At 47.6% G+C, this 13,046-nt stretch overlaps 2 protein-coding genes across 2 annotated transcripts; both read left to right on the top strand.

The window, feature by feature from the left end:
- Positions 1-8,372: 8,372 nt before the first annotated feature.
- Positions 8,373-10,094, top strand: LOC106403624. The gene is made up of 3 exons (XM_013844439.1): positions 8,373-8,615; positions 8,736-8,900; positions 9,003-10,094. The coding sequence occupies exons 1-3, from the start codon at positions 8,373-8,375 to the stop codon at positions 10,092-10,094; spliced, it is 1,500 nt and encodes a 499-aa protein (XP_013699893.1).
- Positions 10,095-11,543: 1,449 nt separating this feature from the next.
- On the top strand, positions 11,544-12,527 carry LOC106403623. Its single transcript, XM_013844438.2, has one exon. It carries the CDS (start codon positions 11,544-11,546, stop codon positions 12,525-12,527), a length of 984 nt encoding a protein of 327 aa, XP_013699892.2.
- The last annotated feature ends 519 nt before the right edge of the window (positions 12,528-13,046 follow it).

Below are 13,046 nucleotides of genomic sequence, written 5' to 3'. Positions count from 1 at the left end.
TAACGACATGTCAGGCCTCAGAAAAGTCCTCCTTTGCGTTCTCTTTTGAATCCTCATCGAAACGCTTTTCGTTTCGTCTCAATCGGAGTTTCCGTTGAGATTTTACGTCGAAAAAAGTAGGACTTTTCTTAGCTTACTTCTACTCGCTACATAGCGACCTGACAGACCTCCAGCTCGCTACATAGCGACCTGTCAGGCCTCAAAAAGCTCCTCCTTTGTGTTCTATTTTGAATCCCAATCGAAACGCTTTTCGTTTCGTCTCAATCGGAGTTTCCGTTGAGATTTTACGACGAAAACAAGTAAGACTCGTCTAAACTCATTCGCTTGCTCCTACTCGCCCTTACCTCCATCTTTGTGTTCTCCTTCAAATCTCGATCGAAACATCTCTTGTTTCGTCTCGATTGGAGTTACCATTGAAAGTTTATGATTAAAAAAAAAAAAAAAACCCCCCGCAAAGACCAGTTTTCTCGCGTGGATTTAGATTAATCGTATAATACGGTAACGGTTGACTTAACACCTTAGCCACCTCAACTATACGATTACGTTGAACCTTTTATTGACTTCGTATCAGTCAAGTTCGGAAGATAAATTTCAAGTTTCAAAGGATAAACACCAATATCGAAAAAGGCAAACATACACAAGAAGAGGAAGGGGAAATGAGCAAGCAAAACTGAGAAGAGACAAAACTGCAACTTCGAGAGATTTTTGAAATCAGACTTGGAGGAAGGTATTTGCGACTTGAAATTTTTTAAATCAGACTTGGAGTTTTCGTAGGAAATTACTAAGAAATAAAAACGCCTTTGAGACTGCCATAAAACTTTCGGGAACGTAAAACCTAGGTGGATAGTCTAGCGAACTAAGTCTTAGGTGATTTTTCCTGTCTCGATATATTGTCCCATAACTGTTCGTCCAGATCTTGCAAACCGATCTAAACTCTCCGAAAATTGAGAAACGTTCGCCACGCATTTCAAGCTCGCTTCCTAAGGAGAGAAAAAACTAGAGACATGAACGCCGTCTTAAAACCGATTTGTTTCTGGCAATTCTCTCGGAACCGACATATTCCAAGTCTTCAACCCGGAAACAACCAAATCACACTCCAAGCGTCGTCTTCAAACAGACTCGGACTGTCGATCATTCTATTCCTCGAGAAAAAAGGGACGGAGTAGGTGCGTATACTATACTCGTATACTCCCATACTTCAAAAACATATTCAAACAATGCGATGTCTCGTCAAGATCAAGAAAAAGCTTTCGACAAAGCAAACTCTCGTAGAAATATGCGGAAAAATATTCATACAATGCGATGTCTCGTCAAGATCATCCTAAAAGCAAACGACAATCTGAGATTCGTCATAAACGCTTGGAAATGATCCAAATCATGTTGGAAAAATTCTCAAAGACTATACAGCATCTATCATCGCAATCATTCGTTTAGAAAACCTCTGCGAAACTTCAGAATGAAAGTCGATGATTTGCTGAAGTCATAAAGATCTTTTCCGATTTGATAAAACGAGTTTCGTATAAGAATCATTATACGAGAAATCTTCAGGCATCAAAGCATCACTCTCATTTTCCGTTGAACCAACCGACTCACGGAAAAACATCAAAAACATTTGCGACAAAGCAAAATCAAGAACAAAAGTAACAGAAAATACGACAAAGAGAACACGTCCTCCCCGCTCGTCGACTAAGTCTATCACTGTTTAACTGATTCATTCAAGAACCTGCAAAAATGTTTCGCGACTAGATCTCGGTGAAATAACCTTTGGTAAAACTCCATGAGTGACTCAGAGAAACTTTCACCGAAGAATAAAAACAAAAGCGAAAACGTTTCTCAAAAATCTGCGGAAACATCGTTATTTTGACATCTCCATATGTCGCGTCAATTTAATAAATTCGTAAAAACCGGTCGCCCGTTACTTACGCAAAAAATCCTTCGTATAATCAGATCATGTCATACGAAGTAACTTTCGAAAGTAAACGTAACAGGTTTTACGAAAAAGTACTTTCCTTATAGCAAAAAACCAAGCTGTATGATCCGACATTGGACGACCAATATAAACTTTACTTCCTCGCACCACGATCTGAAAGGTCTCATTCTTTAGCCCCGCGACTCACTGGCATCCGCTCTCATTCCGCTTGGTCACGTCCGAGCAGGAAATCACCCCGCAACTGACTCCGCACGGGCTCTGTATCGAGCTTCTTAGGCTTTATCTCCCTCGGAAACAAAGGAAACAACTTCCATACCAATAAAGGAAACATTATACGAAACTTTCATCGTATAAATTAACCCTAAAGTGGAAAAACATTTTCTACCACCATGGGCATACTCGGCCTATCAATCTCGATAAACGCCATTTGTCACTCGCCCAATTACGCCTTTCCTTCGAAGCCGAACTAGGTTACAGCATCCCCTTTAAGGACGATTCTAACCGACTTGACCTTATTGACAACACGAAAGTGTCATGGTCTAATCCTTTGGCAACAACGTCTTTGGCTATAAAGCTGAGCACATCCTTCATGCAAAGCCAAAACAATTGAGCAACCACCGCTCCAATAACTTGACGGCTAAACGGTAATCCGGAATTTGTCTTGAAATGCCAAGTAACGATTACACAAACAATTATCGTACCACCCAAAAACGGGAACCATACGGTAAATTCGTCATAACAAAACTCAGTCCTAACAACCAAACAGTTAACGGAAAGGTTCCACTTGTCAAAAATCGACCAAGTTCCATATACTACGATTCACTTTAAGCCCGCTGTGTTTTACTCGTAAAATGCGGCATGTAAGGAAAACTCATAACAGAGCTCCTATAGCTATACGGAACATCCTCAAATAGACACGAAAGAAATCTCGGAAGGCCAACACCACACAAAGCACGGTATAGGAGGATGCCTCTTTCCGGGGACAAATTTACGCGACCCCTTGGTCCTAACTCCTCGATCGCAAATCAAATCAAAACAGGAACAACAATTCTGGCTGCGAACATCCGTAGTCAAACCAGAATGTTTCCCAAACGCAGGGCTAAGACTAATCCCTTGCAACATCGCGAAACATCTTCAAGCCCGCGAAAATTTCAAGCACGAAATGCGGTATACGAAAGAATAACAAATCTTCAGCATCGCGAGACGTCGCAGACGCCTGAAGATTCGTTCTTCGACGAAATTTCTTTCCTCGATAAAAACACTCTCTTGGAAGACCAGACAGTAATACGCACTAACATCTTCTCAAAACATATCCTTCGCGAAGACTCGAAACGATAATTTTAACCATTAAGTTTGTTGCTGATCACAACAAACTCTTAACGTCCTAAACAGACTTAGCCATCTCGTAGAGATGACTCTCGTACATCCGACACAAGGAAAATAGCGCTATAAAAGAAACCCAAAATTTTTGGTCAGCACTTCCAGGAGGCTTAAAAATTGTCCTTGGAGAGATGCTCGGTTCCAACCATACAAGTCGTATAAGCCGAGAACCTATCGCGGACTTTAAATCGGTATGGAATCAGGATGAAACTGAAACGGGATACGTAAGTCGAATTAGTCATCGCACCCTCTAAAACCAGGAGTAAACCTAGGTCTTGCCCTAAACCCAGCGCACTGGTCTCTAACATCTCTAGGCATAGTATCAAAAACCTTGATACGAGATCCCAAAATTTGTCTCTTTGCCAATATTCGAGCGTCTTCAGAAATCCCGCAAGTTTACACACTGCGGAAAACTCTCGAAACAGATCACGGATATAGCAGTTCACACAGAGTTAGATTACGAGATGACAACTCGTAGTCTTCCTTCTACACCCATATAAAATGCCATCGGCAGCAACACGCCTGATAACCTCTACATAAAAACCAGACCGTAAAGGTCTCGCTGGAAAACTAGTCATACAAACCTTAACTCCAAGATGAACTACGAAAGGCTTGATCCCTTCAACAAGGGTACGTAGGCAGCCGTCATAAGGCGCAGCCCCAATCTTATCGCGTTCTACATTTAGAAGAGCGACAAGACCACTTACCACGGACCTTTTCGACCATAAATTCTGCCTAACTCACCTAACTTGCCTAACTTGCCAAGCCACTCGCTAGAACCTCACGCTAGAAGTTCATGGTTCTAACAAGCTTGGGGGCTAACTGTTGGGGTCAAAATCGGTCACGACGGAATCAGTGTCTGAAATTCCGTAAAAATCGGCATGAACGTTTTTACAAAAAATAAATCTTCGGAAAAGATTTATTCTTACGAAGAGCCCTGGGGAAGAAACACGAGACATCGGAGAAAAGCCTGAAAAAGGTCGCACGGTCGCTACGTAGCGACCAAGCTCGAGCCAAGCTTGGTCGCCACGTAGCGACCAAGAACACGTCCCGCTCGGTCGCTACGTAGCGACCGAGCTCGAGCCAACCTCGGTCGCCATGTAGCGACCGAGCACACGTCCCGCTCGGTCGCTACGTAGCGGCTGAGCTCGAGCCAAGGTCGGTCGCTACGTGGCGACCGAGCGTCCGTCCCGCTCGGTCGCTACGTAGCGCTCAAGCCAAGCTCGGTCGCTACGTAGCGACCGAGCGTCCGTCTCGCTTGGTCGTTACGTAGCGACCGAGCATCCGTTTCACTCGGTCGTTACATAGCGACCGAGCTCGAGCTAAGCTCGGTCGCTACGTAGCAACCGAGCTCTTCCAAAACATCGGTACGACACGAATCTATGCATTCTTGTCTACCCTTCGATGCTGTCTCCCGAAGACCGTAGCGAACCCATTTCATGTTTTCCGCCATTCGAAGTCATCAATCAAACTTTACGATAGAAACCGCGGAAAGTTCGTTTTTATCAAAAGAAGTCGTAATAAACGCTTCAAGTCGAAAGACGGCCCAAAGGGACCTAAGGCATGACTCAAAGCCAATCTTACGATTTCTTAACCAGAAGCCCGTAAACCGTGGGACGGTTTACGCTTGGTTCGCAAGGAAAGATAAATTGCAAGTTTCCGCAGATAAATACGAAATTTTGAAGATAATTACGAAGATCGGGAAAAATGGAATATCTCCATTTTTAGGCTATGACGGCTTAAGGGCAGAAGGGGAAAAGCGTAAACCAACCTAGGAGCGAGTATATAAGGAGTCCCAGGCTAGAGGCATGAGGGACAACTTTTTAGACTCATAACTCTCGGCACTTAGAAACCCTGAGGCATTATTCTCGACATGCTCTGTTTCCATGACTTGCACCCGATTACAAAACAAACGTGCACAAGCAGTTCGATCTCTTGGTTCACTCTTGAACTACGTTCGGCTTGATCCTAGAAAGGGTACGTAGGCAGCTTTTCATAAGGTTCAGTCCGAAATCAATCAAAAAAGCTTTTCTGTATTTTCTTCGTCTTTAGTTATCGAGCTGCGAGTCAACTAGGTTTGAGCTTTTAGGCCGTTAGAACTAGGTAACTCGCTGACAGCCTTTGCGGCCAAAGCTTTTATGATCTCTTGTAATGATCGCAACGCTCTCACGAGGACTCGAAATAAGATCTACTGTTTTCTCTAAACTCGTTTGTTAACTTTTCATGATTTCCGCATATATTTGGTCACTTGCCGTTGGCTTTCGCAGAGATCCGGGACCTTAAGAAAATTAGGGTTTTCCTAGTTTCCTAATTTAAACGTAAATCGACAGTGCAAATTTCGGTTCCCACAGAGTGCCGAGAAACTCAGCCAGCTCGAATCGGAGAATCTTACCCTCCGAGACGAAAATCAAGCCCTCAACACGGCGAGTACCAAGAAGAGGCGACTCAGGACTCAGGTCCGCCCCATGCCGATTCCGGAGACACCCAACTCCGGGACAGGCGCTGGGAGGAGACGCATCAACGCGCGAAAATGCTAAGGACGCTCAGACCTACGATGTGGAGGACAGCGAATCGGAGCCCGAACCCAATAAAGAAGCACTTGACGGAGCAGTGAGAGCGGAGTCTCCTATGATCGCTCACCTTCACCAGATGTTCTCTGAGAGGCTCGATGCCATGCAGTCCATGGTAGAGAGGCTCCCGGGGTAGCTCCCCCCATCCGGAAGAGCAACCCCGACTCCTACGACGACACTCCCATCACGGATGAGATCACCTTGATCGAGATGCCCAGAAAGGTCTCTTTCCCCAACATAAAGGCGTATGACGGCACCACTGATCTGGATGACCACGTCACCCAATACCAACAAAGGATGCTCGCCGTAGCACTCCCAAAGGGGTCGCGCGAAGCTACCATGTGCAAAGGGTTCGGCTCCACCCTGATCGGACCCGCTCTGCAATGGTATATCAACCTACCCTCCAATCCATAGCTTCCTTCGCGGTTCTCAATAACAAATTCGTGGAGCAATTCACTAGCAGCAGGGACCTGGAAAAGACCTCCGACAGCCTCTACGAAATCCTCTAGCACCGAGTGGAACCCCTGCGAGGCTACATAGCCCGCTTCAGTCAAGAGAAGGTGGCTATCCCCAAATGCAGTATCCCCACTGCTATCTCTGCCTTCAAGAGAGAGCTGCTTCCCGACGGGGACCTCTATAAGGAGCTAACCAAATACCAGTGCAAAACCATGGAAGACGTCCTATCTCGAGCCTGGGCGCATGTAAAATGGGAGGAATATGTCGCCAGCCGCGCCAAGGCGCAACAGAAGCAAGATCCCAAGACGATCAGACCAGACCGAACCGAGCTAGATGAGAAACACTCTCAAAGACCAGCCAGGGACTCCAGAAATCGAAACCGGGGCAGATACCAGAATCGGCCGATCGAGAAGGCAGAAGGGATGGCAGTGTCCACGTGGCCAGACATCTCTCACCTCTCCGTCTCAAGGCCGTAGCTGATCAATGTTCTAAGGCAGATGGGCCAACAGGAGATGAAAGCACCCGACTCTTTCCGGAACCCTGGTTTCTGGTGCGACTTCCACCGAGACCACGGTCACAAAACGGAGGACTGTGTCGCACTAAAGATCGAGGTCAACGAGCTGCTTAGAAAAGGACACCTCAGGGAGTTCCTTTTCGAGAAGGCCAAGAGCCATCTAAGCAAGGAGACAACGGGTAAGCCCACTGAAGTTGCTCCCGTCTCGCCACCGCGACAGGACTGAGTGATCCATGTCATATCGGGCGGTTCGGAAATCAGCGGCATAAGCCATGCAGCCGCGAAGAAAAGCATCTGGAACGCCAAGCAAGGCCTAGAAGCAGCAAAGCCAAAATGCCTGCTCCTAGGAACAGACGAAATAAGCTTCACGGCCAATGAGTAGGAGAAAGTTCTCTCCCAGCATCACGACGCCCTAGTCATATCGCTCATTGTAGCGAACTGCCTGGTAAGAAGGATATTGGTAGATAATGGAAGCTTCGACAACATCATCTTCCAGGCCGCATACATGGACCTTGGGCTGGAGGAAAACGCTCTAACTCAGAGGATAACCCAACTTATAGGGTTCAGCGGGGAAGTCAAACAAACAGCCGGGGAAGTAACCCTCCCCGTATACGCTGAAGGAGTCAACATGTCAACCAAGTTCCTCGTTGTTGACTGCGACTCGCCGTACAACATGATCCTCGGACGGCCCTGGATTCACGGCATGGGAGCCGTCCCTTCAACTCTTCACCGAATGGTGAAAGTCCCTACACCCTGGGGCTTAAAAGTGAGCAGTGGGGATCAGGAGTATTCCCGCTCCTGCTACCAGACTACTTTGAAGGGAAAGACCAAGGTCTTATAGCAATTACAGAGTAAGTCTCCAGCTCATCACACCGAAGAACCGGAGGTAGAGGAAATGGACAACGTGCTACTAACCGAAGGAGATCAGACCCGACATCTCAAGATCGGCTCCAAGCTGACTGAAAGATTGAGGAGAAGACTAGTAGACTTCCTCCAGTCTAACTCCGATTGCTTCGCTTGGTCCCACGCAGATATGCCTTTGATCGACCCGGAGGTCATCATACACAAGCTGCAGGTGGATCCCCTACATCAACCCATCAGACAAAAGAGAAGGAAGTTCGCTCCCGATGAAGTCAAGTGCCTGCTCGGTGCAGGGTTCATTCGTGAGGTGCAATATCTGGAATGGCTAGCCAACGTCGTCGTGGTCAAAAAAAAGAACGGGAACTGGAGAGTCTGTATCGACTTCACGGACCTCAACAAGTCCTGTCCAAAGGACCCCTTCCTGCTGTCTCATATCGACAAGCTGGTGGACGCCACCGCGGGGCATCAGTTGATGAGCTTGATGGACGCGTTCTCAGGCTATAATCAAATACTTATGCATCCGAAAGACCAGGAGGAAACATCCTTCATGACGTCCAGATGGATCTACTGCTACAAGGTTATGCCCTTCGGCCTAAAGAACGCATGATCAACCTATCAACGGCTGGTAAACATGATGTTCGCGGACCAGATCGGGCGAACCATGGAGGTCTACATCGACGACATGCTGGTCAAGTCCTTAGAGGCAGAGGACCACATATCTCACCTACAACAGGCCTTCTCCACCCTTCGGAAGTACAACATGAGGCTCACCCTAGTCAAATGCTCATTCGGGGTCAGCTCTGGCAAGTTCCTAGGGTACATTGTAACCCACCGGGGCATCGAGGCCAACCCGGAGCAAATCAGGGGCATTCACTCAATCCCTTCCCCGAGGAACGTCAAGGAGGTTCAAAAGCTAACGGGAAGGATGGCGGCCTTGAGCCGGTTCATCTCTAGACTTTCCGACAAATCTCAGGCCTTCTTCGGAACCCTCAAGAATCCAAGAGACTTCCAATGGACGGAATAGTGCGAATCCGCTCTCCAAGAGCTAAAGTCGTATCTTACCACTCCTCCTCTCCTATCCAAGCCACTACTCGGTGAAGTCCTTCTGCTATATCTAGCAGTCTCCGAGCACGCCGTGAGCGCCGTCCTCGTCCGCGAGGAGGGAAATAAGCAGCTACCAATCTATTACGTAAGTATGGCTCACCTGGACGCGGAAACCCGCTATAGCCATCTAGATAAGCTGGCCTTAGCCTTGATGGTCGCCGCTCGCAAGCTCTGACCCTACTTCCAGGCTCATCCAATCGTCGTTGTTACCTCCTTCCCTGTAAAAGTTGTCCTCCACAAACTAGAAGTCTTTGGACGCCTAGCCAAATGGGCTTTGGAACTAGGGGAGTACGACGTAATATTTCGACCTACCACGGCTATAAAGTCACAGGTCCTAGCGGACATCGTGGCTGAATTCTCCCCTGCCTTGCTCCCAGCTTTGGAGCAGGAGGTACGCCTCCGAGGCGAAACTAAGGAAGAGGGAGAATGGATCTTGCACGTTGATGGATCCAGTAACGTCAGAGGAGCTGGAGTGGGGATAGTGCTTACCTCGCCAACGGGGAACACGGCCTCAAGGGCCGTGAGATGCAACTTCAAAGAAACCAACAACGAAAGCAAGTATGAGGCCCGAATCGCAGGTCTAACCCTCCCCCGCCAAATGGGGGCAGAGAACATCCAGGTCTTCGGCGATTCCCAGCTGATAATAAACCAGGTACAGGGAGAGTACCAAGCAAAAGACGACAGCATGATCCAGTATCTGGCGGTTGCTCAGCAACTAATCAAGAAGTTCAAGAGCGGCAAGCTCACTCAAATCCCACAGGAACAAAACTCGCAAGCCGATGCCCTGGCTGATCTAGGGTCAGCCCTCGAAACGAATAGCAAGATGAGTATCCTCTTGCTCGTGCTTCAATGGCCAGCTACCCTGGAGGAACGCCCGTTAGAGGAGGTCTCTGCCCTCGAAAAAGGTGAAACCTGGATGACTCCCTTAGTCTGGTATCTAGAGGCCGACAACCTCCCGGAAGACCGCAGCGAGGCCAGGAAGATCAAGAAGCGAGCCGCAAGGTACTGTATCTCCCACGATAAGCTGTACCGAAGATCCTTCTCTGGCCCGTATCTGAGGTGTGTTACACCCCGAGAAGCCGCTAGAATCCTGGTAGAACTACATGAAGTAGATTGTGGATCCCACTCTAGTGGTAGAAGCCTAGTGCTCAGAGCCATAAGCGCGGGTTACTACTGGCCCACGATGGCCCCGACGCTGACAGACAAGCAAAGAACTGCGACCAGTACCAGAGGCACGCTCCAGTCTCCAAGCTTCCCCCAGAGAATCTCAAGTCCATAAGCTCACCATGGCCCTTCATAAAGTGGGGCATCGACATAGTAGGGAAATTCCCTATGGCGCCGGGGTAGAAGGTCTTCCTTCTGGTAGTCACTGACTACTTCTCCTAGTGGGTCGAACCAGAAGCGCTTAGCCGCATAACAGATCTCCAGATCCGCAAATTCCTGTGGACCTACGTAATCACTCGCTTCGAGGTCCCCCACGAGATTGTCACCGATAATTGACCCCAGTTCACGAGCCACAACTTCAAGGAGTTCTGCAAGGACTGGGGCATAAAACTAACTTTTGCCCCACCCCGACATCCCAAGTCTAACGGACAAGCCGAGTCCACAAACAAAACCGTGGTCAACATGCTTAAAAAGCAACTGGAGGGCTCTCACGAGAAATGGGCGGAAGAACTACACGGAATTCTCTGGGCTTACCGGACCACTCCCAAAACAGCAACAGGGGAAACTCCCTACTCTCTGGTCTACGGCTCTGAGGCCATTGTATTACAGAGATGTTGGGGTCAAAAACGGACACGACAAAGTTAACATCCGTAAAAATCAGCATTAGTGCTTTTACGAAAATAATCTTCGTAAAGAAATCTTTACGAAGAATTTGCGGTGAAATCTTGCACCAATCTCGGTTGATTCATCGGAACTGAACACCCATGTTCCAAGAACACGTTCATAAAACGTGAATATCGGAAAAATGGAATATCTCCATTTTTCACTTAAGACGGCTTAAGGGCAGGAAGGGAAAAGCTAAAACCGACCTTGGAGGAGTATATAAGGAGTCTCAGGCAAGAGGCACAAGGAGAGAAATTTTCCATAGCAAACTTAGCACTTAGAGCAATTTTAGGCAATTTTCCGTTTTTGTTATTCGAGCTGCGACTCAATTAGGTCTTGCAGTCTTAGGGTTTTAGAACTGGGAATCTCGCCGACAGCTCTCATAGCCCAGGCTCTTACCTTGTTGTAACGCTCAAACGCGGATTCGGAATGAGATCTGTTTTGCTCTCTTTTCGATTTCTTATTTTTCTTGTCTTTATTTCGTGTTATGATTGCTTGGCGTGTGGTTTAGCAGATATCTGGGACCTCTGGGAAACTCAGGTTTTCCTAACTTTCCTTATTTGGGCGCTAGAAGAAGGGGGGGGGGGACGGATCAATCTAACTCTCAGCCGCAAAACGCCCAATCAGATATGACGATTGACGATGGAAAGAACGTACGGGACTAGGCCGATACGAACGTCATCTCTTTTAAGGGGAGAGCAACGGTCAACCAGACCAAACCTCGCAACGACCTCCTTGTCATCGAGTTGACGATATAGAACATCGACGTCGCGAAAGTCCTAATCGATACTGGAAGCTCGGCTAACATTATTTTCAAAAACACCCTTGGAAGAATGAAGATTGACGCGTCCGAAATCGCGGAAAACCCTAGCCTGCTAGTAGGACTCTCAGGGAAACCACTATGGCTCTCGGGTCAATTAACCTCGCAGTCAAAGCTGGAACCATAGAAAAAATCGCAGAGTTCCTAGTTGTCGACCGACCTGTGTCATACAACGTAATCATGGGCACACCATGGTTGAATCTTATGCAGGCAATTCCATCAACGTACCATCTTTGCCTCAAATTCTCAACCCCTCGCGGAATCAAAACAATCTGGGGAAACCCGAGGGTATCACAAGTCTGCTTTGCCGCGGAACTAAAACGAAAAAAATCAGATTCCGAGACCACTCCTAGGAAAAAGATCAGATTCCAAAAACAAGATTCGGCGGAAATCTTCAGGCAATTGCGGAAAGCTGAGATCCTAGAAGAAAAGCGTGAGCCGACCTGCGAACCCGTGGTATCAGTATGTCTTGACGAAGCATTCCCCGAACGATGCATCGAAATCGGAGCCATCCTCCATGAACCTTTAAGGACTAAGCTCATAACTTGTCTAAAAAAGAATCTCCACGCGTTCGCCTGGGCTGCGGAAGACATGCCAAGGATTGACGTCAACATAACCTGCCACGAGCTGAATATCGATCCAACCTTCAAACCAGTCGAACAGATAAGACGGAAATTGGGAACCGAACGCGCTACTCCGGTCAACGACGAAGTCCAAAAACTGCTTAAAGTCGGATCGATAACAGAAGTAAAGTACCCGGACTGCCTCACCAACCCTGTAGTGGTCAAAAAGAAAAATGGGAAGTGGCGAGTCTGTGTTGACCTTACTGACCTTAACAAAGCCTGTCCAAAGGATAGCTTCCCCTTACCGCACATCGATCGATTGGTCGAAGCAACAGCGGGAAACGAACTCTTATCCTTCATGGATGCCTTCTCGGGTTACAATCAAATTATGGTGAACCCTGACGATTGCGAGAAAACTGCATTTATTACAGATCGCGGAACTTATTGCTCCAAGGTGATTCCCTTCAGCCTCAAAAACGCCGGCGCAACTTATCAACGATGAACCGGATGTTCACCGAACAGCTCGGTAAATCTATGGAGGTCTATATCGATGACATGCTCGTCAAATCCCTCCATGCGGAAGATCATGTGTCTCATCTTGAGGAATGTTTCACGCGACTAGACTTGCACAACATGAAGCTTAACCCGACAAAATGCAGATTCGCCGTAGCGTCTGGAGAATTCCTCTGTTACCTAGTGACGTACCGCGGTATCGAAGCTAATCCAAAACAGATCGATGCACTGATCGAGATGGCTTCGCCCAAAAACAAGCAGGAAGTACAGAGATTAACCGGGAGAGTCGCAACACTTAACCGATTCATCTCACGATCTACGATATCCTACGGGGGAACAAAAAATTCGAGTGGTCGGAAGAGTGCGAAGACGCTTTTCAACAGCTGAAACGCTACTTGGCCACTCCTCCGGTTCTCGCAAAACCTGTCGAACGAAAACCCTTGTTCTTATATATCGCAGTATCAGCAACAGCTGTAAGCGGTGTCCTGATTAGAGAAGAGCGCGGTGA

This window comes from Brassica napus, chromosome C3, assembly GCF_020379485.1.
Source record: "Brassica napus cultivar Da-Ae chromosome C3, Da-Ae, whole genome shotgun sequence".
NCBI classification, from domain to species: Eukaryota; Viridiplantae; Streptophyta; class Magnoliopsida; order Brassicales; family Brassicaceae; genus Brassica; species Brassica napus.
This window is presented reverse-complemented; position numbering and strand designations above follow the sequence as displayed.